This window comes from Rhineura floridana, chromosome 20 (genome assembly GCF_030035675.1).
Source record: "Rhineura floridana isolate rRhiFlo1 chromosome 20, rRhiFlo1.hap2, whole genome shotgun sequence".
Classification (NCBI taxonomy): Eukaryota; Metazoa; Chordata; class Lepidosauria; order Squamata; family Rhineuridae; genus Rhineura; species Rhineura floridana.
Window position 1 is genome coordinate 5,138,284 of NC_084499.1, and position 25,647 is coordinate 5,163,930.

A 25,647-nucleotide genomic window follows, 5' to 3' on the forward strand; every position below is an offset into this window, starting at 1 on the left:
GGCAGACCAACCTTTTTGGACCAGTGAGCACGTTTCAAATATTGAGAGTGTGTTGTGGGTGCCATTCAACTGAATGGCTGCTATGAGAGCATGTCATAAGACAACATGGCTGCCTTTGGGGGACATGACATAACACAAAATTAGAAAGTGTACTCGTGGTGAAGCTTTTCCCATAATAATATTTCTGTACAGGGAAAGGCTTAGCCTGTTGAATTTCTGTCTGCCATATAGCAGACCTTATCCCAGTCTGCGTCTGTGTTAGAATTGCTTTTTAAAAGATGTTTTTAAAACTTTTTTTAAAAAAGAGGTTTTTAAAGTTGTTTTGTTGTAATATGTTTTTAAAGAAGTTTTGTTTTAATATATTTAATGTCTGTTTTATGATGTTTTATAGTGTTTTTAGTGTTTTGTTTGCCACCTCGGCTCCTACTGGGAGGAAGAGCAGGATATAAATTTAATAGTAGTAGTAGTAATAATAATTTTAGAAACTGTGAAAGGCACAAGAACTCTGTTTTTCCCAAAGCCTAGGCTGCCATCCCGTATCCACTTACCGGGGAGTAAGTCCTATTAAACACGAAGAGATTTACTTCTGAACAAATATGTATATCATTGTACTGTTAGTTAATTATACAGTAAATTCTTAATGAGTGCCTGGTCTTCAGCTCCTCTGCCGCAGGACACATGCCTCGGCCTCTTTGCAAAGTTTTCACATTGGCTTGTTGTGGGGAGGGGGAATTCTTTAACATCTACCTATCTATTGTGTAGCAGCATTTGTAGAAAATAACTTCTAGGCAGTACCAGATCTCAGGCAAACCCACCACAGGAAAAATGCATCCTGGTTGCCAGGGAAAAGGAAGGGCAAACTATGGTGATTCCAAGGATTAGAAGATAAGACAGGAAAAGTGCACTGAAGGGGAGGAGAAATCAGCCACTCATTAGGACCCCAGGAATTCCTATTGGCGGGTGTCCAAACCGTTCTTACCAGTCACAGGTCTGACTTCCCTCACTGGCTGAAAACACTGACAGGCGGAAGCAGGCTGACCCATCTCACAAAAACCAGCTAGAAGAGTAGCTTCAGATTTTGCTTCATAACTTTCTTTCCAGGAGTGCTAGAGGCTTTGTTTTTAAAAAAAATTAAGCTTAGACTCTGGGACCCCTGCCCCAGGCTTTCATGGGCACCATGGCACCTGCGGGCACCAGGTTGGTGACCCCTCTGAGCCAAAGTGAGGCCACCTCCTCAGGCAGCAGTAGCTAGGAAGGAGGCAGCAGTGGCAGCCCATAGCCAATCCTCCAGAGCCCCCCAGTCTGTTGGAGGTCAGAACTGTGTGCCTAGACAGCCTAGTTCTCTGAGTAGTGCTGTATGACCCTCTCTCATTTCCAGTGTTAAAGTAAGATTGAACTGCCAATATGTCCAAGCTTCTCTATGTGGAGTGTGTGCGTGCCATCTTGTGATTAGCCCCAGGCAGCAAAATGTTTGGGCCAGCCCTGGATGACTATGTGTTTGATAGCCAAGGGCCCAAGTCAGAGAAGCAGGAGTGGGCTGATGACGGCGAGACAAGAAGGTCTCATTGCCTCTGTCTGCCCGCAGGATGTTCAGGTTGCCCTGGAAACAGTTTTATTCGGCTCCCAGCCAGCTGAAACTCTCAGGACCCCTCCAAGCTGGTGGGTTTTGTTTTATTTTGCGGCCGCATTCTGCCGCATGTCACTGATGCAATAATCATGCATTAGTGGTGGATTTGCACTGGAGCATCCACACATCTTTCCGCTTTTTTAGTTGTCCTGCGATACTTCCCCAGTGTTGTTGCATTGTTGCCGCCTGGAGGGGCACTTTTTGCGCTATAGTACAACAAAAGGCAGGACCGAGAATGAACAACACTGCAACATTTGTGGTATGAAAAGTTACAGGATTTCAGCAGGCAACTACAGGGCGTGCACTGATTGGAAACGAAGCAGCGCGTCTGCTCCAAAACATTTGCAGCTACAAACAATATTCAAAGTGGGATTGCGTATAACTGCCCCGATAACATCATGAGCTCAAAGCTTCATGAATGCACAATAAGAAGCACGTGTGGAGGGGCCCTCAGCCGCCTGAAAAAAAAAGAGAAAGAAAAGTGGGCTCTTAGGAGGTCTTTGAGACTGGCCAACTGGGTGTGGCCTCTGCCTCTGGTTCCCCCTCCCCCCGCACCTCCCATTCTCCCCCCGCCCTGTGCCTGACAGCTTAAGTGCCCTTGAGCCGCCCTGGGTCAGATTATACGCTGAAGCACACCTGTTAGTCCATTTGCCTTTGCTGCTTGCCTTTGCAGGGCTCCCTGTGGTTATCGTTGGCGTGACCTTGGCCACATCGTTCAACAAATACGTGGCAGACAATCACTGCTGGCTGAACGTGCAGACGGACATCATCTGGGCTTTCGTTGGGCCTGTCCTCTTTGTCCTGACGGTAAGAGCTAGAGTCCTCAGCCAAACCCCTTGGCCAGTCCCAGGGGGCTTGAAGAAAGGGGAGCAGTCAAAGCAGGAATGGAGCAGGTGTGGCCCTCCAGACCTCTCTGCCTGGCCCTCGGGATTGTTCCTGGGCCACAAGCTCTCAAGTCCCACCCGTCAAAGCCCCTGCTTTGCATTCTCCTGGCTGGGATGCGGCCTTGCATTCTGCTACTGTTTGCGTGCCTGGACGGAGGACGGAGAGGGCTGTGCGCGCTTAAAAAACAAAACAGAAAAGGTAAAATTCATGTTCAGTGCTCCACACACTTTTGCCTCTGGCCTCACCCAGCATTGGCATGTGGCGCCTAGAAGGTTGCCTAGCAGGGAATGTGGCCCTCGGGTTGCAAAAATGACCTGAGTTGGGATGGAAGCATCTGTCAGTTCCGCTACTCTCAGTTTCTCAATTTCTCTTCGCATTGCTGCAGCAGGTTGCAAATTTCTTGGTATAAAAATCCTCATGAAAATTCTTTTTAGTGTGAATTTTTCCTGATAAACGCATTTTATGCAGTTTTGACTAATATACACATTTTTTTGCAAGCAATTTCTCCCAATCTAATGCTTTTGTGTGTGTCACTTTAACTAATAGATTTATTTTTACGCACACTTCCCCCAAACATAACGCATTTTGGTAAACATTGCCTGGTTGGAGAACGGCATCGCGAAATTCGGGTAAGTGTGAATTTTGGGCGACGGCTGTGTTTCGGTTCTCATGTTGTTTCAGAAAGTGCAAACTTGAGAGATTTGGCTTTAAACGCAAATTGAATTGAATTTCTTCCCCATCCGTCGCCCTGAGCTATAGTGATGGGTGGAAGCTTACGCCAGTAAAGAAGGTGTAAGAGGCTTTTTGTGTGAGAAGGAGGCAACCACTTGGAAGAGCTTTCTTGGATCCTTGGGACAGTAACACAGTGGCAAATTCAGAAGTGCAGTGTCCCTTTGAGATAGTCACAGCCACTCCCTCCCCTTTTTTTGCTGCGGGATTGAGAATGAGATCCTTGTTAATGCTTTCTCTGGTAACAACAGACATCCCTAGGAGCCAATAAGCATGAAAGAGGAGCGTGTTAGCTACGGAGAAGAGTCTTCTCAGAGGCTGACTCACCTCTTTTCACTCTGATTTGCTCCAATCAGCAGGAAAGGACAAGGAAGCATGTTAGAAGACTCTTCTCAGTGGCTAACACTCTCTTTCATGCTAATTTGCTTGTAGGATGCTGGAGACAAAAGGAACCCTGTTGGACCCTACTCCCCAAAATGTAAGGGGTCTAAGACCTCCCCAAGACCCCAGATGAATACACCCCTGCCTGGGAAAGGCCATCTTGCCAGCTCTAATGTCCAGCACTTCACCCCTAAGAGTGGGATCAAACTTGTCTGGAGTCTGTGCTACCAATGCCCTAGCAACTTTTCCTCTTAATCTCAGAGATGTGGAACTGGCTGTGTAGCCATGGAAAGGTGCTTTCCACATGCTCAGAGGCACTGTTGCCTTTATTATTATCTGTCACTACTGAATGAAAATTATGTGACATGCTTAAAGCATCATATAAATGCAATATGGAACACAGGAAGGTGCCTTACACCAAGGTGAGGCTTTGGCCCATTTCAGCTCTGTATTTTCCATGCCGGGGTGGAAACCAATGGCCCTCCAGGTAGGTATTGGACTACAGTTGCCATCATCCCTGACCATTGGTCATGCTGGCTAGAGTTGATGGGAGTTGGAGTCCAACACTGACTGAGAGCAGCTCTTCAAGGTTTCAAGCAGGGAGTCTTTCCTAGTGCTGCCTGAAGATGCTGTGGATTGAATTGAGTTTTTGTGGGGGTTCCATACTCCCTGGAGAGGAGGATTCTGGGACACACACCCCACACATACACATCATCTGACACTGAAGGCACATCATCTGACACTTGATGGCCTTATAGGCCCCTTCCAACACTATTATTCTATGATTCTATGATCCTCTGAAAGCCCCTGGATGTTTCAGATCCAGCACTGGTGGAGAGAGCTCTTGCTGACTCCTAGCTTCAATTCCTTTCAGGTGAACACCTTTGTGCTTTTCCGGGTGGTGATGGTGACTGTTTCGAGTGCACGGCGGCGGTCGAGGATGCTAACTCCCAACAGCAGCTTGGAAAAGCAGATCGGCATCCAGATCTGGTTAGTCATAGTAGATGGTGATAACTATTATTATATTACATTTATATCCCACCTTTCCTCCAAGGAGGTCAAAGTTGCAAACAAACATGGTTCTTCACCTCACAACAACCCTGTGATTAGGCTCACACTGACAGACAGCGGACTGGCCCAAGATCACCCAGTGAGCTTCCTGGCTGAGCGGGGTTTGAACCCTGGTCTCCCAGGTCCCAGTACAACACGCAATCCACTACACCACATTTTTGGCTTTCCCTGTGTGACTGGCACAGAAGAATCGAAAGGGCAGATCTCTGAATACCACTTGCTGGGAACCACAAGTGGAAGAGAGTGCTGTTGTGCTCAGGTTGTGCTTGCTGGCTTCCCATAGGCAACTCATTAGCCATTGCGTGAGAACAGGATGCTGGACTCAGGCCTAGCGCCAGTGGGTATCCAGGTTGGGCCCTGGCTGAGGAGCCCTGCAGCAGAGGGGGCCCTCCTTAGGTTGGGAGAGTGGTGCTCCTGCTCAGCGATCTGTGGCAGCTTCAGGAGCTCTGAGGCATACATGCACACTCCAACATAGGCAGCGCGGGCTTCAGAAGGAGCGCCCACCACACCTACCTGTCACATTAGCACGTCAGTGTGGATGCCTCACACACTTCGTGTGCATGCCTGCATCAACCAAGATGGTGGCGGGGGCATCCCTAAGGGGTTGACACTCCCACTGCCACCTTGGCTGATGACAGGTGTGGTGCACAGCACGCACCCTGATGCAAGAGGTAGGTGGGGCAGGTGGGCCTATTTAAGCCCCGCACTTCCTGTATTGGAAGGGGATGTGGATGGTATGGCGCTGTGGTCCTTGGGCAGGCTGGTGCCAAAGGCCCAGTCATGTCTGACACTGGCTGGTCTAGATGGGCCTTTGGCCGATCCAGCAGGACTCTTCTTCAGAACGTAAGAAGAATAACCATTGCTCTCTCTGTCCACTCCACCCGCCCCCAGTCACTTTTCAGAGGAGGGCAACAAGGCTAGTCAGGGGACTGGAAACAAAGTCCTATGAGGAGAGACTGAAAGAACTGGGCATGTTTAGCCCGGAGAAGAGAAGAAAGAGGGGAGATATGGTAGCACTCTTCAAGCACTTGAAAGGTTGCCACAGAGAGGAGGGCCAGGATCTCTTCTCGATCGTCCCAGAGTGCAGGACATAGAATAATGGACTCAAGTTGCAGGAAGCCAGATTTCAACAGAACATCAGAAAAAACATCCTAACTGTTAGAGTGGTACAACAATGGAACCAATGACCTAGGGAGGTGGTGGGCTCTCCAACACTGGAGGCCTTCAAGAGGCAGCTGGACAACCACCTGTCAGGGATGCTTTAAGTTGGATTCCTGCATTGAGCAGGGGGGTGGACTCGATGGCCTTATAGGCCCCTTCCAACTCTACGATTCTGTGATTCCACTTTGATTTGCCCTCTGGGGTGTATAGGGTCTCTTATAGTCCCTATGAGATGATACCCCTCTCCATCCCTGAGTTTTCAGGGGAGGGGTCCCCTGCAGCCATCAAAGTTAGAATGGTAGAAGTCAGCCGTGGCTGGTGCCCATTGAGACTGTTAGGAGAGAAGGCAGGCTGAAGGGGCCAGCTGACTGGAGATAAGTAAGAAGTCAGGCGGGTGGCTGCTGGCTGAGAGTAATCTAAGTTCTGTGGGGCAGGGCCCCATTTGCCCTGAGGGACCCACTTCCATTGATACCGGGCTCCTGGAATGACTTGACCTTTGGAAACTTCAGCAGCAGGAATGCCGTTGCCGTGCAAACCATGGACCATTTCCACAGCTGACTTGGAAAGTTAAAATTGCACACACCCCTCACTTAGCTTTTTGCATTCCAATTCGTACACCTTTTTGAAACATTTACCAAGGGTGTCATATGCTAGAAGATGTCCCACTCCCTGGGAATCTGCCTCTACCACCCCCTGAAGCAAATGCTTCTTGTCACTCCGTGGTAAGGCCGGCCCTGCCTCCCAACTCCTCCTATATTTGGACTCCTTTTGCTCATCTCTGCCCTGTTCAGGCTCACGGGACCTTTCCCCAAACTCTGATAAGGCTGTGGGCTCAGAATCTCTTGTTGCTGTTAAACTGGCGCCAGTTTGCCACCGCCAGATGCACACTGTTCCTCTGGTTTCATAAATAACTGTGGCTAAATTTGCAGACCTGAAGACGTCAGCTGGCACTGGAGGGCAGGGTGACATCTGGGGGGAGGTGGGTATGCGGCATCTTCCCTTGCCTGGTGATGTCACTGACTTTCCTCTGGATCTTACTCCTGTTTGTAAATAGGAAACGGGGGCCCCTTCTGCAGTATACAGCAGCATCATGCCACTTTAAACAGTCAGGACTTCCCCCATAGAATCCTGGGAACTGTAAGGGGTGCTGAGAGTTGTTTGGAGACAACCCCCCCCCCAAATTCTCTCACAGGGCTACACCAGAGTGGTTGCACAATCAATCCCTTTTCCCAGGGAACTCTGGATATTGTAGCTCTATGAGAGGAAGTGGGGTCTCCTAGCAACTCTCAGCCCCCTTAACAAACTACATTTCTCAAGATTCTTTGGGGAAAGCCATGACTGTTGAAAGTGGTATGATATTGCTTCAAATGTATAATGCAGGAATGGTAGAAGCTGCCTTATTTTACTACTGGCCCGTCTAACTACGCTGTCTACACTGGTTGGCAGGGTTTCAGGCAGGAGACATTCCCAGCCCTAGCTGGAGATGTTGGGAATTGAACATGGGATGTTCTACCTTCCTGGCCTAATCTGCAACTGTGTGGTTTATTTCCAGAAAAAGGTAAAGGTGTCCCCGCACTTATAGTGCGAGTCATTTCCGACTCTTTGGGTGACGTCTTGCGACGTTTGCTAGGCAGACCATATATATGGGGTGGGATTGCCAGTTCCTTCCCTGGCCTTTCTTTACCCCCCAGCATATGCCGGGTACTCATTTTACCGACCACGGATGGATGGAAGGCTGAGTGGACCTCGACGCCTTTTACCGGAGATTCGACTTCCGGCCGTGAGCAGAGCTTCGGCTGCGTTACCGCCGCTTACCACTCTGCGCCACGGAGGATCTTTTATTTCCAGAAGGAGCCCCTTATGTGTTAACTTCTCTCTCGTTGCAAAGTCTATGATTTAAATGATGATGATGATGATAGATAGACAGATAGACAGATAGACAGATAGATAGACAGATAGATAGATAGATAGATAGATAGATAGATAGATAGATAGATAGATAGATAGATAGATAGATAGATAGATAGATAGATAGATAGATAGATTTCAGCATGCAAAGCTTTCATTCCCATGGGCTGTACTGCTGGGATAGAGGAGTTGTTCTTGACACCCTGACCAGGCATTCCAGTCTTGGAGCAGAGCAGAATAGGGAGCCGTTGCATGCAAGTCAGCCTGCTTCTGAAGAGGGGTGGCTTTTGGGCAAGGCTGGGTTTGTTTCTATTCAGCCCTGCAAACGTGGCCTTCTGTGCCTGCCCCGCAAAACTTCAGCTTTCACAAAAGAAAGCCTGGCCTCTGAATCCCACATTTTGAGATGAAAGCCGAAGGATATCAGCCTCGGAAGGGAGGATTGCAAGACGAGTGTCTTTGTGCAAGACGAGTAGCTGTGCTTAATTTAGACACAGTGCAAAAACGCACCAAGTGGCAAACAAAACGTTGACCCACGCATTTTGAGCAATGATGTAGGCATTTTAGAGGTCCAAAGACATGTGCCCTGGATATTGGTTTTGGCTAGAGATTTCTCCATTGACCTTTGCCAGGGCGACTGCCAAGCCGGTCCTGGTGCTGTTGCCTGTTCTCGGTCTCACGTGGGTGTGTGGCGTTCTTGTGCACCTCAGCATTACCTGGGCCTACATCTTCATTGTGCTGAACTCCCTTCAGGTGAGTTGGGTTTGATGGAGGCCGTTTCCCCAACACTTAACACTCGCTCTCTCACTCTCTCTCTCTCTCAACCAGAATCCGATGTTAACGCTGGAGGTTCCAAAGTTGTCATTGCCTCTGAACACATGTAGAGTGCTTTTCCCCTTCACCACATTCACTCCCGAAATGCCTGGGAGTTGCTGGGTGGAGAAGAACATCAAAAGGGCAGCTTGAGTGCCCCAGCAGTTCTCTCTTTGGATATGGGCCCCGGAAACATTTGGCCAGGGATTAACCCTTTGCAACACACAGTGCAGCACAGCAGGGGAGCCCTCACATTGTCAGGTGCAGGCTGTTTGACCACCGCTGAGATCACCCCTCTTGCTTGACATCCATTTATTTATGTATTTATTTATTTATTTATTTATTGTACTTGTCTACCGCCCCATAGCCGAAGCTCTCTGGGCTATTTCTCCCCCACTGAGATTGTCCTCAGGTTGGAACATCACAGCAAGAGCTTCTTTTATCAGTGGTTCAATTTCTACTGCCTTGAGAAAATGATGTGTTATGAAAATAATATTTAATGAAAAGGAATAATAATAATTACAATAATAATAATAATAATAATTACAATAATAATAATAATAATAAATGTGTCCAACCTTCCACAATCTCTCTCTCCCTTTTGCCCTATATCCCATAGTTTCCAGAAAAGATAATGTGTAGATAAGATTCAAAAAAGTAATTTGGGCATCCCATAAAGGGCCAGGAACAGGGTGTTCGGAACAGAAATTGAGCTTTATCCAGAGAAGAAATTGCTCCCAGAAAATAGGCAGGCCAATATTGAGATGTCTAAAGGAGCAAACCTCCCCCCACAATAAACTGTCTCTGTCCCATAACAAGATCCAGGTGCACGCATACATGGGTGCCAATAGGAGGGAGGGAGGGGGAGTGTTTGTTCTGACCCACGTTCCCCCCCATCCCTCCCCGCCAATCTGCAGCAAGCGTGATGTCATCACCAGAGTGTGCAGCCCCCTTCCCCCACCTGTGTAGGAGTCTGGCTTGTTTCATGGATGCCAGCCGCAATTAGTGCATCAGCAGCAAAGGTTCGTGATAGCAAAAAGAACGCAGGAAGTGATTCTCTCATGATAAATAACCCAGAGCAAAGTGTAAGAGGAGTACATGAGGAGGGTGTAAATTTGGAGCTGTCACTCCAGCACTGTGATTTACGGTTGGGAAATGTAATTGTGAGGGGCAAGTCTTCAGCCCCCCTCCCCTAGCAAAGCTCAGGGACTCGAGGGCAGTGTGTTGTGTGTGTATATGTGTGTGGGGAGGTGCACTAGAAAAACCCTTGGTCTGCAGTTGTGCTTCTAATTGCTGTGCAGTACATGGCAAAGGTTCATCAAGTGTGGCTGCAGAGGAGTGGGAGATTTATCTCTCTCTCTCAAAGCACAAGAAAAAGAAGCGAATAGGCAGGGGGTTTAGAATGCCCAAAAGGAAGTGTTGATTCACACAACTTGTTTTCTTATTTTTATTTAATTTCTTTAAAACATTTCTTACCTACTCTGTGTTGTGAGTACAATTCTAGAGCAGGTTTAATTTCAAATACTTAGGGAATTAATTGCCAAAGGATATGGCAGGGCTGATTAGATTAGATAGCAATTGAAAACGTTTAGACAAATAAGTGAACGACAGGACTATAATCAGAGAGCTAGAACCTCCAGGTTTAGGGGTGGTTTACCTCAAAATGCCAGTAGGCAAGGAGTTAAAGAGCAAGGAGGGGCTGTTGCCTTTGCGTCCCACTTGTGATCTCCCTGGAGATATCCAGCTCACCATGTCTGGAAAGAGGATGCTAGACTAGGTAGAGGTCTGTGTTGAAAATGAGCCATCATAATAAGTTGTGAGGCTAGAGATTAGTTATAGGACATATGGGGGGGGGTTTACTGTGGGGTGTGTGCACACGTCCTATTTTAGTTATTTTTAATTACTAACAATGCTGTTCTGTGCAGTTTGCTGTATTTTTGTATTTGATTTTTATTCATAATGTTAATTATGCAGTTTTGCAGTTTCTGAATATGCCTCCTATGTTTGACCTGTAGCTGTAATATTTTCTTTTAATATTTTGTGGTGTTTTGTTTGAAGCTTTAATCTAGGTTGTAAACCGCTTTGAGATCTTCCCCCCCCCAAAATAAAGCAGTATAGAAATGACTTAAATAAATAAATATACCCAGTCAATCACTGCACTGTGCAGGTGAGGGCCTCCTGCAGATACCATCTTACCAGGAGGTCCGTTCCGCATAACATCGGAAGGGGATCTTTAGTGTGATGGCACCTACACTTTGAAATTCCCTCCCCTTAAATATTAAACAGGCACCATTTATGTTGATTTTTCTGCACCTTCCTCTTTCAACAAGCCTTTTAAGTAGAGACCTTGTCGCAGTCTGCTTCTGTCCTGGAGATTTCTACGCTCTGCAGATCAGGTGAGGGCCTCCTACAGATACCATCTCATCAGGAGGTCCGTTCCGCATAACATCGGAAGTGGATCTTTAGTGTGATGGCACCTACACTTTGAAATTCCCTCCCCTTAAATATTAAACAGGCACCATTTATGTTGATTTTTCTGCACCTTCCTCTTTCAACAAGCCTTTTAAGTAGAGACCTTGTCGCAGTCTGCTTCTGTCCTGGAGATTTCTACGCTCTGCAGATCAGGTGAGGGCCTCCTACAGATACCATCTCATCAGGAGGTCCGTTCCACACAACATAAGAAATGGACCTTTAGTGTGGCGGCACCTACCCTTTGGAATTCTCTCCCCTTAAATATTAGGCAGGCACCATCTCTGTTGTCTTTTCGGGGCCTGCTGAAGACCTTCCTCTTTCAACAAGTTTTTTAAGTAGAGACCTAGTCCCAGTCTGCATTTGTATTGTAATTGTTTTAAGATAGTTTTTAAGAGGTTTTTAGTATTTTATCATTTGTTGTTTGCCGCTCAGGGCTTCCTTTGGGAGAAAGAGCAGGAAATAAATAAATAAATAAATAAATAAATAAATAAATAAATAAAAATAAGTTTTTATCAGAGAAAACTCCCAAATTAGCTAAGTGGAGGATGAGGTAGGTTATACATTAGCATGCATGGCTAAGAAGGGTTAAAGCTGCCACTTTTATTTTTGAAAAATCATCACTGTTTATTTGTATGCTGCCTTTCCATACCAATCTATGCTCAAGGTGGCTCACAACATGAAAAAAGTTACACAATTCACTGTTAGAAAATAAATTCAAATTGTCAATAAGTTAACAAAAACATCTTAAGAAACGTACAATAAATTATTATTTCCTAATAAGATCCAACAATAAAATACAGAAGCATTATCCCAATAACAGCAAAACAAAAATGCCATAGTCCCTTTATTATGACCAATCAAAATGTAGCAAAATAGTGAGCAAGCTTCTGAGTCCACCAGAACTCTTCATCAGGCTGGATATTAAGCAAAGCGGAAGGTGGGGGTGAGGGGAAAAAAGAGCTATCTTGATATTGATCATAAGTTCATTTTTGTTGTAGGCTATCTTAGAAGGGGTGTGATAATGAGGGTTGTCATGAAGAACACCTGCACTTCAGAACAGACCAGTGCACAGAACCCTCCACTGTTGAAGGCAATATGTTTCTGAATACCAGTTTCTGGAAATCATAGCACTCTTGTGCTTAGGCCTTGCCTGCAAGCTTCCCATGGGAAACTGTCAGAAGAAGATGCTGAACTAAATGGGCCATTGGCCTGATCCAGCAGGCTCTTCTTATGGTCCCATGCTCATGCGCTCGCACACACACACACACACTCTTTACATGTAGTTTTGCCTGAGGAGGGCTTCCCTTGGCCGTGACAAGGATGGGGAACATCTGTGGCCCTCCAGATGTTGTCGGACTCCAACTCCCATCATGCCTGACTGTCGGCCCTGCTGGCTGGGGCTGATGAGTATTGGAGTCCAACAACATCTGGAGGACCACAGATGTTCCCTGCCCCTGGCCTGCAAGAGTCAAGATTGCAGTTGAACAACCAAGGGGAAGGCGATAACCATGACTGCTACTTTGGGGCTAGGCTGGGATTGGCTGCGGCCTTTGCTTTCCCTTGGTTGAGTTGTCTCCCCAGGATAACGAGTGCTCCTCAGATCTGACACCAACTTTGTCAGGATCAGGAAACAGCCCTGTGTTTGCCTGCAAGTGAACTTTGGGCGGCATTGCCCGCTTTAGGCCATTAGATGGCAGCCTTCCAAACCCCATCCTCTCGAGTCCAGATTGTGGGCTGCTTGAGTGTTCGAGTTTGTTGCCTGCTGGTGAGTGGGGTCTGGAGGAGCAGAGATTCCTCATACTTTTGCATCCAGCCAAATGCTTCTCTTTTTGGGATTGCATTTTTTCGCCTGCTCTTCTTGTCTCATGGGCTTAGGTTGGATGGTGAGGCTTCTGAAAGCATAGTTGCATATAAAGTGACCTTCTCAAGTGGCTTAAACTAGCTCTCCTCTGGTTGACTCTTAGTTCAGAACCAGAAACATTTTCCAGCCTGTCCAAAGGGTAGTCACTGTGTTTCCATAGTCAGGGCACTTTGGCCCACATTCTCTCAATCCGTAGTCCTAGAACAATAAAAGAGTATTCTGCAGTAGTGTAGTGGCAAATTCAGAAGTGCAGGGCCTCTTCATAACAGTCACGCCCACCCACCCCTTTGTGCTTCTGGGTTGAGAATGAAATCCTTGTTAATGCCTTCTCCCACAACAACAGAAATCCCTAGCAGCCAAAAAGCATGAAAGAGGAGACTGTTTGTTGGCTGCTGAGACGAGTCTTCTCAGTGGCTGACTCACCTCCTTTGATTGACTCCAATCAGCAGGAAAGGACAAGGAAGCATGTTAGAAGACTCTTCTCAGTGACTAACATACTCCCATTTCATGCTGATTGTCTTGTAGGATGCTGGAGACATAGGGACCCTGCTCCCCAAAAAGTAAAGGGTTTAAGACCCCCTGAGCCCCCATACGACTACACCCCTTCTGTTAAAGCAGAGGGCATTTTTTTCTTTCTGTTGAGGGCTACATTCCCTCAGGAGTAAACTGTTGGGGACCAAATATGGACAGTAGTCAAGTCCAGAGTCAAAAGTAGGTAGATCCAGCCTTTTCCTCTCACTCTGCCATTCCCCCTCCTTTTTGCTTTATCCTTCCTCCATTTTCCCCCTTCTTGCCACCTGGATGAAATTAGGCCAAGGGCTTCAGATTGCCCATCCCTGTGTTAAAAAGTCAGCTCTGCCCCCTTGGTGGGGAAATAGGCCTGCATGAAAGAAGAGAAGTCTTGCCTTCCTTTGTGTCCTGTTTGGCCCTGAGTTGCATCCGCTTTCATTGCCCCAAGCAGCTGTTTCCAAGTCACTGGCCTGTGGTTATGTTTTTGTTATGTTTTTATAGGGTCTCTATATTTTCCTGGTCTATGCCATCTACAACAGCGAGGTAAGTGCAGCCAGAGCAGGGAATGTCTTCTGCTCCTGCAATCGCATCGTGCAAGGCTAGAATTGGCACTGTGCAGAATTCGGCACCGCAGCTTTCCTTTTAACAGACCGCCTTCAGGCTTTGAAAATCACCTTGGGAGAGTGTGTGGGGAGTGGCTGGTGAAACCAGCTAGAGGAGGGGGCTCTGAGGGCAGACCTCCCATGGTCAGGGTTTGAGGGCACCCATGCACTGTTTAGATCTTAAAGCAGAAACAGAATAAGAAATGTCAAAACAAGCATGTAGAGGATAGACGTGGAGAAATCAACAAGATGTTGGAGTGCGGTGAGGATGCCAGCCAGTCAGCCGTGCCCTTTTTGAGGATGCTCCATTTCATACCGCCTCCCCCAAAAAACTGGTTTTCCCCTCTCCCCCTCCACAAAAAAATCAGTCAGCTTTCCATGCCCACTGAATTGTTTTGGGGGTCCTCCCTCCCCTTTTAGGGGGTTTCCCTAATTTTTTTTTGTACTTCTGCAAACCTTGAGGAGGTTCCCAAAGCCTGCTGAATCCTTCCTCTTGTGTGTGTATATATATAGTGGCGTTCTGGCTATGTAAACATCCATATTCCTGCGTAAGGAATAAGTTCACTATCGATATATCATACTATATAGGAACGATCCCTAAATATGTTTGTTGTTCACAATGTAGTCACACGCTTTGGGTTTTCTTAAGACAGGATGTGTGTACTTTAAGAGCAGAGGCTATATAAAGCCATCAGACCCCTCTCTGTAGAGCAGGGGTGGGAAATCTCCAGCCTGCAAGGCAATTTTGGCCCACCAGAGGGTCCAGTTTGGCCACCAAGGCAATGTATCCACCGATGGGTGGGTGACATCACTTGATGGGCGGAGGGGTGGGGTTCAATTCTGTGTTGGTTGTGTCTGACAGTTCCTCACAGGAAGCCATGTGTGCAGCCAAAGCTGCAGGATTTAACCCTGCTGATGAGTGGAGGGGGGTGGAATCCTGCTCAGACCTCTGCAGAGAGCAGGACTGAAGTCTCCACTCATCAGCTGATAAGTAAGGAGTTCAATCCTGCTCGGTGCTGTGGGGAACACACTGGTAATGCCTCCCCCCTTCCCCATGGGTCAAGTCACTACCTTTTAATCACCTGACATCATTGTTATGTCAGATATTTGACTATGTGGGTGTCCCACCCAACTGCTGTAGCCTCTACCAAAAACTGAATTCTGAACTGTGGAGGAAATCCAGCATGTAACGATAGAGTGATTCTTCCCTCCCACTCCAGCACCAACCCTATAGGGTAGGCTAGTAGACGTGAGGGAACTTGTTCTAGTCCTTTCTCTCTGTTGACACCACCCACTTAAGGGGCACCTAGGGCAAGCACAGGATTCCTACTGCCTTTCTGGGCTCGTTCACACAACAACTTACTGTGAGATTGGTGCTACTTGCACCCCTGTTTAATTTGCATGGTTCACATGATGTTGCAGGCAATCAAGCAGCTATCACACATTTTCCCGTATCAACCCAATCCAATTATAATGCAAAAAGGAAAGGAAAAACCGTATCAGCTTTGCTGCACTTCTCCATATAGGCACTTTGCCTCGATGTTTTTTTAGTGAGCAGGCTCTCTTATGCCCCATCGCCAACTCCCTCTCTCTCTACTTCCCACAAAAGCTGTGGCAGCTGCTGCCTACTTTGCCTTTCACTCCATCCCTGCCCTATTCAGTTTCATACAGTTTTGTGTCAATTGCACCCTGAGAGAGGTGTGCAATTGACAAGAAACAATGAAACTGAGGAAAAAACCCTCCCCTTCTCCATTAGCAATATCAATACTCCTGAGGAAGGAAACAGTAAAATTAGGGGTGGGGCCACAAGGAAACAGCTATACTAAACCTTTCCAGAGGAATGCCTATTTGTGTGAAAGGAAAACAGCAGATTTGAAGGTAGGAAGTGTGAACCTTGCAAATCTATCAGGACGGCAAAAGCTGCATCTTTACAGAGAAGTTCAGCTCCCATGTGAATGAGCCCTCAGTGTCTCCTCAAGAGTAGGGGAACGGCCAGCTGAATTCCAGTCTCTTGCTTGGCAACTTCAGCCCAGCTGCCCTCAGCTCTCCCGGGCACTTTAATAACCAGCAGCATAGCCCTCACAACCTAAGCCATGTGGGAGGACAACCAGCCTTTCGGTATAGTCAGAAACCAGCACAGCCCACAAATCCAATTAAGCAGTTTAGTCAGAAGGAGCATAAGTCAAAAAGGGGGAGAGGGGAGACATTGCAAGTATGCAGCTCAAAATGAAGAGGAAAAACCCCACCATACCAGAATATTGGTCTAACTCCTTGTACCCTTAATCCAAATTAGTGTTGCAGAACTTCCTCTCAATGGGCACCTCTGACGTTGGCAGCTTCAGGCATTAGTTGCCACTTGAGGGGGGGGTCAAGAGTGAGAAAGGACCTTTTTCCCCCCAATGGACCACTTTTAAGGGTTTTGGACCCACATTGCCTTGACTGACTGCTGGCCAGGTCATGTTTGCCAGGTAGAAGGAGGTTGACACCTTTTGGGGATCTGGGAAGTGGCTAGCTCAGCATTGTCACTAAGATTTCTGGTGACAGACAGGATTTCATCAGGAACTTTGTGTATTAGGAGGGCCGTGCCTTATTCCCTAGGCATGAAGTTATGGGGGGGGGGGGGATAGACCAGACTTTGCCACGCAGCTCACATGCCTAATTACGCCCTCTGAATTTTAGCCTGCAAGGCCATTTTGCGCAAGCCACGCCCACCTGTCAGTCACCTGATACCATATGACATCGGGTGCAGAGATCTGATCTCCAGCCAAAGCACGAAGCGCTAAGATAAGAGATAAGGGATCTCTTATCTGCAGTCTTTGCTCTAAGCACCACAACGCTAAGATGGGGATAGTAAAAAGCTGTGTTGTTTGGTGCTAAGATCAGGGATAAGCCTGTACCTGGAGCATTTCTACCACCACCACCACCCCAAATTCTTCCGTAGCTTGAACTTTAAGTTCTCTGGTGTCACACAATGTCAGGAGAGTGATAGGTGGCTGGCCCTACCCACCTGTCAAAATGGCCTGTGAAGAATGGGCCAGTTCTGGATCTGGTCCTCTGGGCAGCCCAGTCTGCCACTCCTGACCTAAGATCTAAAGGCTTTCCCTGCCTGAGTGCTCAATGGCCTCTGTAGCTGTTGGACGGTTGTCTGATACCACTCCCAGTGAATCTTGTGCTTCAGGCAACCTGCAAAGCCAGCAGAGTCTGTTGTGTATCAGGCGGTCCTGCTCCCCATCTGTACGGCAAAACGGGACCAAATGGACAGTGACGGCTGTTGCTGTTTTGCCCAAGTTTTCACTTACAACTGAGGGACTAGCTACATGTAACAGTAATGACGTGCTTAGCAAACACATTTTTAAAAGAAATTAAATGCCAGGAATCCCCCCACCCATTGCACTGGGGGCAGCAATGGGAGATTATTTTCCAAACGTTATTTGCTATGCTGGGGCATTTTTACTGTGATCCTGGGAGGGGAAAGTATTTCCCTGTGCCCCTGCAGTGACTATGCACCCCCCCCAACTTGGCATTAAAACAACAACGGATATGATGGCTAATCATGCTGTTATCATCATGTATAGTTCGGCCCTAAGGCATCTTGGTTTGGGAATTCTGTGGCCAAGGAGGGTAGTTTCATGTCTGTACTCAAACTTCTAGGTGCGAAACGCCATCCAGCGTATGAAGGAGAAGAAGAAAGCACTCTCTTTCACGGTAGGTATGAAGGTTTGGCCTTGGGTTTTCCCCAACCTGACCTTGCTTTTCTCTCCAGAAGGCCCCTCTACCCACCCATCCCTCCAGCTCACTGCCTTGAGTCAACCAGGGTTGGAGACCTTGTGGCCATCCACATGTCACTAGACTATAACTCCCATTTTAACTGTAACGGTTTTTAGGATGTTTTTATCTGCAATCGTTTTTAGAATGCTTACTTCTTGTTGTGGTTAAATTGTTTTGTTGGTGTGTTTGCTGCCCTGGGCTCCTATAAAGTCAATAAATGAACAAATAATCATCCCTGACCACTGGCCATGGCCCATGAAAGCTTGTGCCATAGTAAACATCAACCACCATTTCCTCAGTTGGGCAATATCTCATAGAATCATAGAATCGTAGAGTTGGAAGAAGCCTATAAGGCCAGCGAGTCCAACCCTCTGCTCAATGCAAGAATCCAAATTAATTGATGCCTGAAGGGGTCTCAGTTCAACCACCTCCTGCTCCACCGAGTCCCTTATCTGGTGATGCTTGAAATTGATGCGCTTCATCCATGGTTTCAGCTTATTTATTTATTTATTTATTTATTTATTTATTTTGTTCAATTTTTATACCGCCCAAAGCCCGAAGGCTCTCTGGGCGGTGCACAGCATAAAGTTATTACAACTATAAAGTACAATAAAATCACAATAAAAACATCAAAACATACATTTCAAACATTCAACATCCTAAGACATTATTAGCTACAAGTGAAATATGTTAAAATAAGTTCAAGTATTAAAAATATTAAGAATATTAAAATGCCTGGGAGAATAAAAAAGTTTTGACCTGGCGCCGGAAAGATAAAAGAGTGGGCGCCAGGCGCACCTCGTCAGGGAGACTGTTCCATAATTCGGGGGCCACCACTGAAAAGGCCCTAGATCTCGTTGCAACCCTCCGAGCTTCTCGCTGTGCACCAGCTTTATGCACTCCTGATTATCGTTGTCTAGCACTGTGGCTTCAGAGGACTCCAGGCACCTGTCAGCGAACAGCTGTTTAGGTCAGATCACCTGACATGCAATGGCTGCTGCCACATATTGTGCTTCTGTGGATGATGCAGCCACAATGTCCTGTTTCTTGTTGGCCCAGCTAATGCCCCCTCCCGCCACCATACATAAACAGGCTTGCTGATGTGGACTTGTGATCTGACTCATCGCCTGCACAATCTGTGTCCACAAAACCAGTCAGTTAGGCATGTGTGCTGCCTGGCAGCTTGAGTTTTGTGTGTGCAGCACCTTTCAAATTGTGCATGACACACTTCACTCCATTCTAGTCACGGTGGGAAGAATTAACCACCTTCCTGCTCAGGATGCCCACAGCTGCAGCGGTGTCTGGTCTGGTGACTGTTGTCATGAACAGCAGCTTTACCAATCGTCCTTCAATACTGGTGGTTGCTTCGGCTGGTCTATGACTAAAATAAATTTTATTCATTCATTCATTCACTGGTGGTTGCCTGGCAATGGGAAGTTGTCATCCCGCCCCTTCTGGTGGTCCGTAGCCATAGTCGTCTTGATGCCTTTCTCCTCTGCCATCCCAAACTCCAACAGCATCTCCTTGATCCTGAGGAAACTCCCCATCTTCCACCTTCTCCCCCCATATTTATTTTTATTTTATTTATTTGTTTCATTTATAGACCGCCCATAGCGAGTGGCTCTCTGGGCGGTGTACAAAAAGGTTAAAATACAAAATATCAACAATAAAATCAGACAACAAACAATAAACACAAGCAGCAACTAAAGAAAAAAATAAAAAATAAAAAAATTAAATTATAACATATACAAAATATCATAATAAAATCAGCCAAACAATAATAAACACAAACAAGGAACAACAGAAATCTAAAAGTTAAACACATTAAAATGCCTGGGAGCATAGCCAGGTCTTAACCTGGCGCCGAAAAGATAGAAGCGTAGGCGCCAGGCGTACTTCTTCGGGGAGGCTGTTCCACAGTTCGGGGGCCACTACAGAAAAGGCCCTAGATCGAGTAACTGTCCTCCGGGCTTCTCGATGGGTTGGTACCCGGAGGAGGGCCTTAGATACTGAGCGAAGTGACCGGGTAGGTTCATAGCAGGAGAGGCGTTCCACAAGATATTGCGGTCCCACGCCGTGTAAGGCTTTATAGGTCAAAACCAGCACCTTGAATCTGGCTCGGAAACAAATAGGTAGCCAGTGCAAACGGGCCAGAACAAGTGTTATATGTGCTGACCGGCTGGTCCTCGTCAGCAGTCTGGCTGCTGCGTTTTGCACTAGCTGAAGCTTCCGAACTGTCTTCAAGGGCAGCCCTACATAGAGCGCATTACAGTAATCCAGCCCAGAAGTTACCAGAGCATGAACAACTGAGGCGAGGTCATCCCTGTCCAGATAGGGGCGTAGCTGGGCTACCAACCGAAGGTGGTAGAACGCATTCCTTGCCACCGAGGCCACTTGCGCCTCAAGAGACAAGGAAGGATCGAAAAGAACTCCCAGACTACGAACCTGTTCCTTCAAGGGGAGTGTGACCCCATCTAGAACAGGGTGAACATCCACCATCTGGGCAGGGGAGGCACTCACCAACAGTGTCTCAGTCTTGTCTGGATTGAGTCTCAGTTTATTAGCTCTCATCCAGTCCATTATTGCGGTCAGGCAATGATTCAGCACATCCACAGACTCACCTGTAGAAGATGAAAAGGAGAAATAGAGCTGCGTGTCATCAGCGTACTGGTGGCAACGCACTCCAAAACTCCTGATGACGGCACCCAGAGGCTGCATGTAGATGTTAAAAAGCATGGGGGACAAAATTGACCCCTGAGGGACTCCACAATGGAGAGTCCAAGGTGTTGAGCAATGTTCCCCAAGTACTACCTTCTGGCGACGATCCGCCAAGTAGGAGCGGAACCACTGCCAAGCAGTGCCTCCAACTCCCAACTCCGCGAGTCTCCCCAGAAGGATACCATGGTCGATGGTATCAAACGCCGCTGAGAGATCAAGGAGAATCAACAGAGTCACACTCCCTCTGTCCCTCTCCCGACAAAGGTCATCATACAGGGCGACCAAGGCTGTTTCAGTGCCAAAGCCAGGCCTAAAACCGGATTGAAACGGATCCAGATAATCGGTCTCATCCAAGAGCACCTGGAGCTGATTGGCAACCACCCGCTCCAGAACCTTGCCCAAAAAGAGGATATTTGCCACCGGTCTATAATTGTTCAAGTTATCTGGGTCTAAGGAAGGTTTCTTCAAAAGAGGTCTCACTACTGCCTCCTTGAGGCTACTAGGGACTACTCCCTCACTCAAGGAGGCATTTATCACTTCCTTGGCCCAGCCGGTGGTACCAGTCCTGCTAGCCTTGACCAGCCAAGATGGACAAGGATCTAGAGCAGACGTGGTCGCCCGCACCATTCCAAGCACGTTGTCCACTTCCTCAAGCTGCACCAACTGAAACTCATCCAATAATGAAAGACAAGACCGTGTTCTGGACACTTCAATGGATTCATCTGTCGTAACATCAGAGTCTAGGTCCCTACGGATACATGCGATTTTATTTTGGAAGTGCCCTGCAATGTCGTTACAGCGAGCTTCAGATGTTTCAATGGTATCTTGAGGACCAGAATGTAAGAGTCCTCGTACAACCCTAAAAAGCTCTGCTGGGCGGCAGAGAGATGTCTTGATAGAGGCAGTGAAGTAGGACTTCTTCGCCGCCCTTACCGCTTTTATGTACGACTTAGTAGAGGCACTTACCAAAGCATAATTGCATCCGTCTGGAGTTCGTCTCCATCTGCACTCCAGCCTCCTTCTCTCTTGCTTCATCACTCTCAGCTCCGGGGTATACCACGGAGCTGTATGAGCTCTGCATCGAAGAGGGCGCGCGGGAGCGATCGTGTCGATAGCCCGGGCCATCTCTGTATTCCACAGTTCGACCAAGGCCTCGACAGGAGCGCCAGTACTATCAGCTGGAAAAACTCCCAGAACCCTCTGAAAACCCATAGGATCCATAAGCCTCCGGGAGCGGACCAACTTAATAGGTCCCCCACCTTTGCAGAGGGAAAGAGTCGTCGTAAGTCTAAAACTCAGCAGGCGGTGATCTGTCCATGACAATGGAGTAGATGAAAAATACCCCACCTCCAGATCACCATCTCCATGACCAGTGGCGAAGATCAAATCAAGAGTGTGACCCGACACATGCGTTGGGCCAGTAACAAATTGAGACAGCCCCATGGTTGTCATGGAGGCCATGAAGTCCTGAGCCGCTCCAGATAAGACAGTCTCAGCATGAACGTTGATATCCCCCAACACCACAAGTTTGGGGGACCTCAACAACACCTCCGAGACTATCTCTGTCAGCTCAGCTAGGGAAGCTGTTGGGCAGCAAGGTGGGCGGTACACCAACAAGATTCCCAGTCTGTCTCCTTGGCCCAGTACAAGGTGGAGGCACTCTAGACCAGTCATCATCTGGACAGGATGCCTGGTGAGAGAGAAAATACTCCTATAGACCATATGCCCAAATAGTGTCTTATGGGGGCTAGGTTGTGAATTTCAGAGTTCTGCCTCAGTCTGAGCATGACTTCTGTGCTGTCACTTTCCTGCTCGTAGCATGTATCAAGTCATCCACATGCACCTGGATGTATGCCCATTGGTCCCTCTTCTGCCTGATGTCTGGTGAAACCCAGATTTACAAGAACGCCATTAGTTTTCTCATTCCATGCCCTAGCTGCCTGCTCCAGTGTATAAATGCTTTTGTGCAGTTTACATATCTTGTCCACTCCTCCTGGATCAGTAAACCCTGGTGGCTGCACCATGCCCATGTTCTCCTCTATTTTGCTAGGCAGATACACCATTTTAACTTCAGGATCCCTGACTTGTATCCCCCTTCCGGCCGCCGCAGTCAGCACCACCCTGATGGTGGCATGCTTTACAACTGAGGCAAAGGTTCCATCATAATCCTCCCCATATTTGGGGGGATAATCCTTCGCTACCAACCTGGCTTTGTAGCATTCAGGAAGGAATCGAAGAGCTTTCCCCAGTATCCCCTCCCATCTCAATGAGGTATAGGTTAACTCTTTAAATTCAGATTCTCAGTGACTCGCGGACTGAGTCCTCCAAAAATAGCCACCCATTGGCTCCAGTCCTACCCGCTTGAGTAACGGTGAACAAGTCTACTCCATCCTTCAGAATTCAGATAATTTGAAGACTGCTACCCTGTGACCAAAAATGGTGTCTGGGTGACAACTATGACCATGTTAGTCTTTTTAAGGAGTTCTGAGGTAGCTTCCCAGCTGGCTGTTTCTACTCTGAAACCTGAGCAGAGGCAGCTGGCTGGTGTGTGTGTGTGTGTGTCTGTGCTGTTCAAGTGCTTTTTGTCATTTCAGAATTGCTCTCACCCCATCAATTATCTGTCAAGTCCAAGAAACACATCCTGGGAGGTGGGTAAGTTCAACCCTTCCACTCCAGAGAATACGGCCTCTCCCTCCATAGAGAAGGACTCTTCAACAAAGAACAGCAGTGGCAAGGGTATGGAAGTGGCATTTGTCCTATCTGCAATAAAGTAAGATTTCTTTTTTTAAAAAAAATCTTGTCTGCATCCCAACTGATGCTTGTTTCTTCCTCATATAGGGAACTTCAGTGCCAAAATTCCAATGGGACTTTCCTCAATTATGTCACCAGAGAGACCGGTATGTAACTAATTCCCACCTACCCGGATTACGTAAGGAAACTGTCTTATCCCCAGTCAGATCCTTGCTCCATCTTGCTCCGTATTGTCTCATAGGAGTCTTTTTCCCAGCTGTATGTAGTCATGCTCCCTGCGAATTGAACCTGGGATCTTCTGCATCTCCTTGTTCTCTCCCTTCCTTCTCTATAAGAAGCAGAGCGCCACCTGCTGGTTAAAAGCAGGCTGTGGGGTGTGGTGGGGGCTGTTGATCCACACATTCCCAGGTTGCATTCTCACTACAGCTGTGCCGAAATCAGTCCGCCAGCTTTTCCAAAGTTTTCTTCCCCTGGAAAGAGGCATCCATTTTTCTGCCTCATTAAGAGGGCACTTTAGTATTTCTTTAGAATTCCTGTGGAATTTGTAGCCAATACACTGCTTTTACCTTTGTAATTGATTTGCACCATCCGCAGTTCCTGCTCAATGTTAGCTGCCAACCAGTTTTTCCCATTCACACAAGTAGGCGTTCCTCTGGGAAGGATTATTCTCACTGTTTCCTTGTAGCCCCACCTTCTAATTATGCATTTGCACTCCCTGTGGTTGCTAGGTGACCAGGCATGCTCAGTCTGTTCTACCAGCTAACTTTAAAAAAGCCAGAAGTGTGAATATCTGTGTTTTTCCTGCCTATGGTTGGTAGGATACCGCTGAAATACAAATCTTTGTTTGAGCGGTGTTATGCTTTTGTGCCCAAGTTAGGGGGAAAATAAAAGAAAGGCATTGTTTGCAGCAACATAAAAAAGGGCAGCAGAATGGAGTAGAGCAGCTGGAGTTTGCTTATCAGCCCACAGGAAACAAAATGAAAAAAGGGAGGAGGAGATAGTGGACATGGAGAGAGGAGCGATTGACATGCCCACCTGAAAACAGTGAAACAAAGCACTTACATGGTGGAGGGAAGCAAAGCTGCCATGTATTTTCATATTATCAGTGGATTGGGTTAGTACAGATTTACAGGGGGGAAACTACATGATAGCTTCTGTTTGCTGGTAACATCATGTGAACCATGCAGATTTAAAGGAGAAGCAAGTAGCACCAAACACACAGTAAACCACCATGTAGATGAGCCCTGTATTGTCTAATCCATTGTTCTTCAACCTTGGGTCCCCAGATGTTGTCGGACTACAACTCTTATCAACCCCAGCCAGTTTAGTCAATGGTTAGGGATGATGGAAGTTATAGTCCAACAACATCTGGGGGCCCAAAGTTGAAGAACACTGGTCTACACTGACAGGCAGCAGCTCTCTAGGGTTTCAGGCAGGAATCTGTCCCTGCCCTACCTGGTCGGGGCTGGACCTTTTGCATGCAAAGCATGTGCTCTGCTACTGAATTACAACCTGTTACCTAAAACTAAAGATCCCAGCCCGCATGGTTCTGAATATAGTAAGATCCCAGTCCTCATGGTTCAGAATTTGATAGGAATATAGGAAACTGCCTTATACGGAGTCAAATCATTGGTCCATCTAGGCGAGTGTTGTCTACACTGACTTGTCAGTGACTGTCCAAGGTTTCATGCAGGAGTCTCTCCCAGCCTTACCTAGAGATGTAGCCGGGGACTGAAGCTGAGGCATTTTGCATGCAAAGCAGATGTTCTATGACCGAGCCATGACCCTTCCTTAAAGCAAGACAAGAATTAAGTTAATTTTCCCCCTGCTAACTGCTTTGCCTAGGAGTAGTCCTGCCAATTTGGTGTCATTTTGTTTAAGCGATGTGTCATCTCATGTCACCACTAATGTTGCAAGGTTTCTCTTCACTACTATGCAAATTAGGAAAAAATGTTGTCAGTCCACTTTTTAAAGAATTATTCATGGATTGTAGGAATTTTGGTAGTATTGTTTTTTAAATGTTTTAATCTTTCCTGCTGTTTTTCTTTTTTAATATCTGGTCTGTGACCGTAATAAAACCATTCATTCATTCAAGATAAGGCAAAAAACCCTGCACTCCACCCATGAGAATTTCACCAACATTTTGTCAATCCTTTGATAATCTTTGAATGCAATTTCTTTTCTCTTTAACTGAGGGAGGAAAATGGTTGAAGGGGGGGGAGGAAACGATTTAAAAAGCCCAGAATTGTGTGGCCCATTAAACTGGAGCCGAATCTAGCCCTCTGCCATTTCCCCCACTTTATGGCATGGGCCCGGAATACATTAACTCAGATTAGTTACCTTAACCCCATTTAACTTCCTTGTACTTATTTCACAGTCCCGGAGAAGCAGAC

At 47.1% G+C, this 25,647-nt stretch overlaps 1 protein-coding gene across 1 annotated transcript in view; it reads left to right on the top strand.

The window, feature by feature from the left end:
* Window positions 1-25,647, top strand: part of ADGRD2 (adhesion G protein-coupled receptor D2) — a 128,653-nt gene that overhangs the window by 86,938 nt on the left and 16,068 nt on the right. The window contains exons 18-24 of the mRNA XM_061604469.1: window positions 2,301-2,434; window positions 4,497-4,612; window positions 8,392-8,512; window positions 13,917-13,958; window positions 17,669-17,722; window positions 23,098-23,239; window positions 23,342-23,400. Coding sequence (XP_061460453.1) covers window positions 2,301-2,434; window positions 4,497-4,612; window positions 8,392-8,512; window positions 13,917-13,958; window positions 17,669-17,722; window positions 23,098-23,239; window positions 23,342-23,400 — 668 coding nt within the window. The remainder of the gene's footprint in view (window positions 1-2,300; window positions 2,435-4,496; window positions 4,613-8,391; window positions 8,513-13,916; window positions 13,959-17,668; window positions 17,723-23,097; window positions 23,240-23,341; window positions 23,401-25,647) is intronic.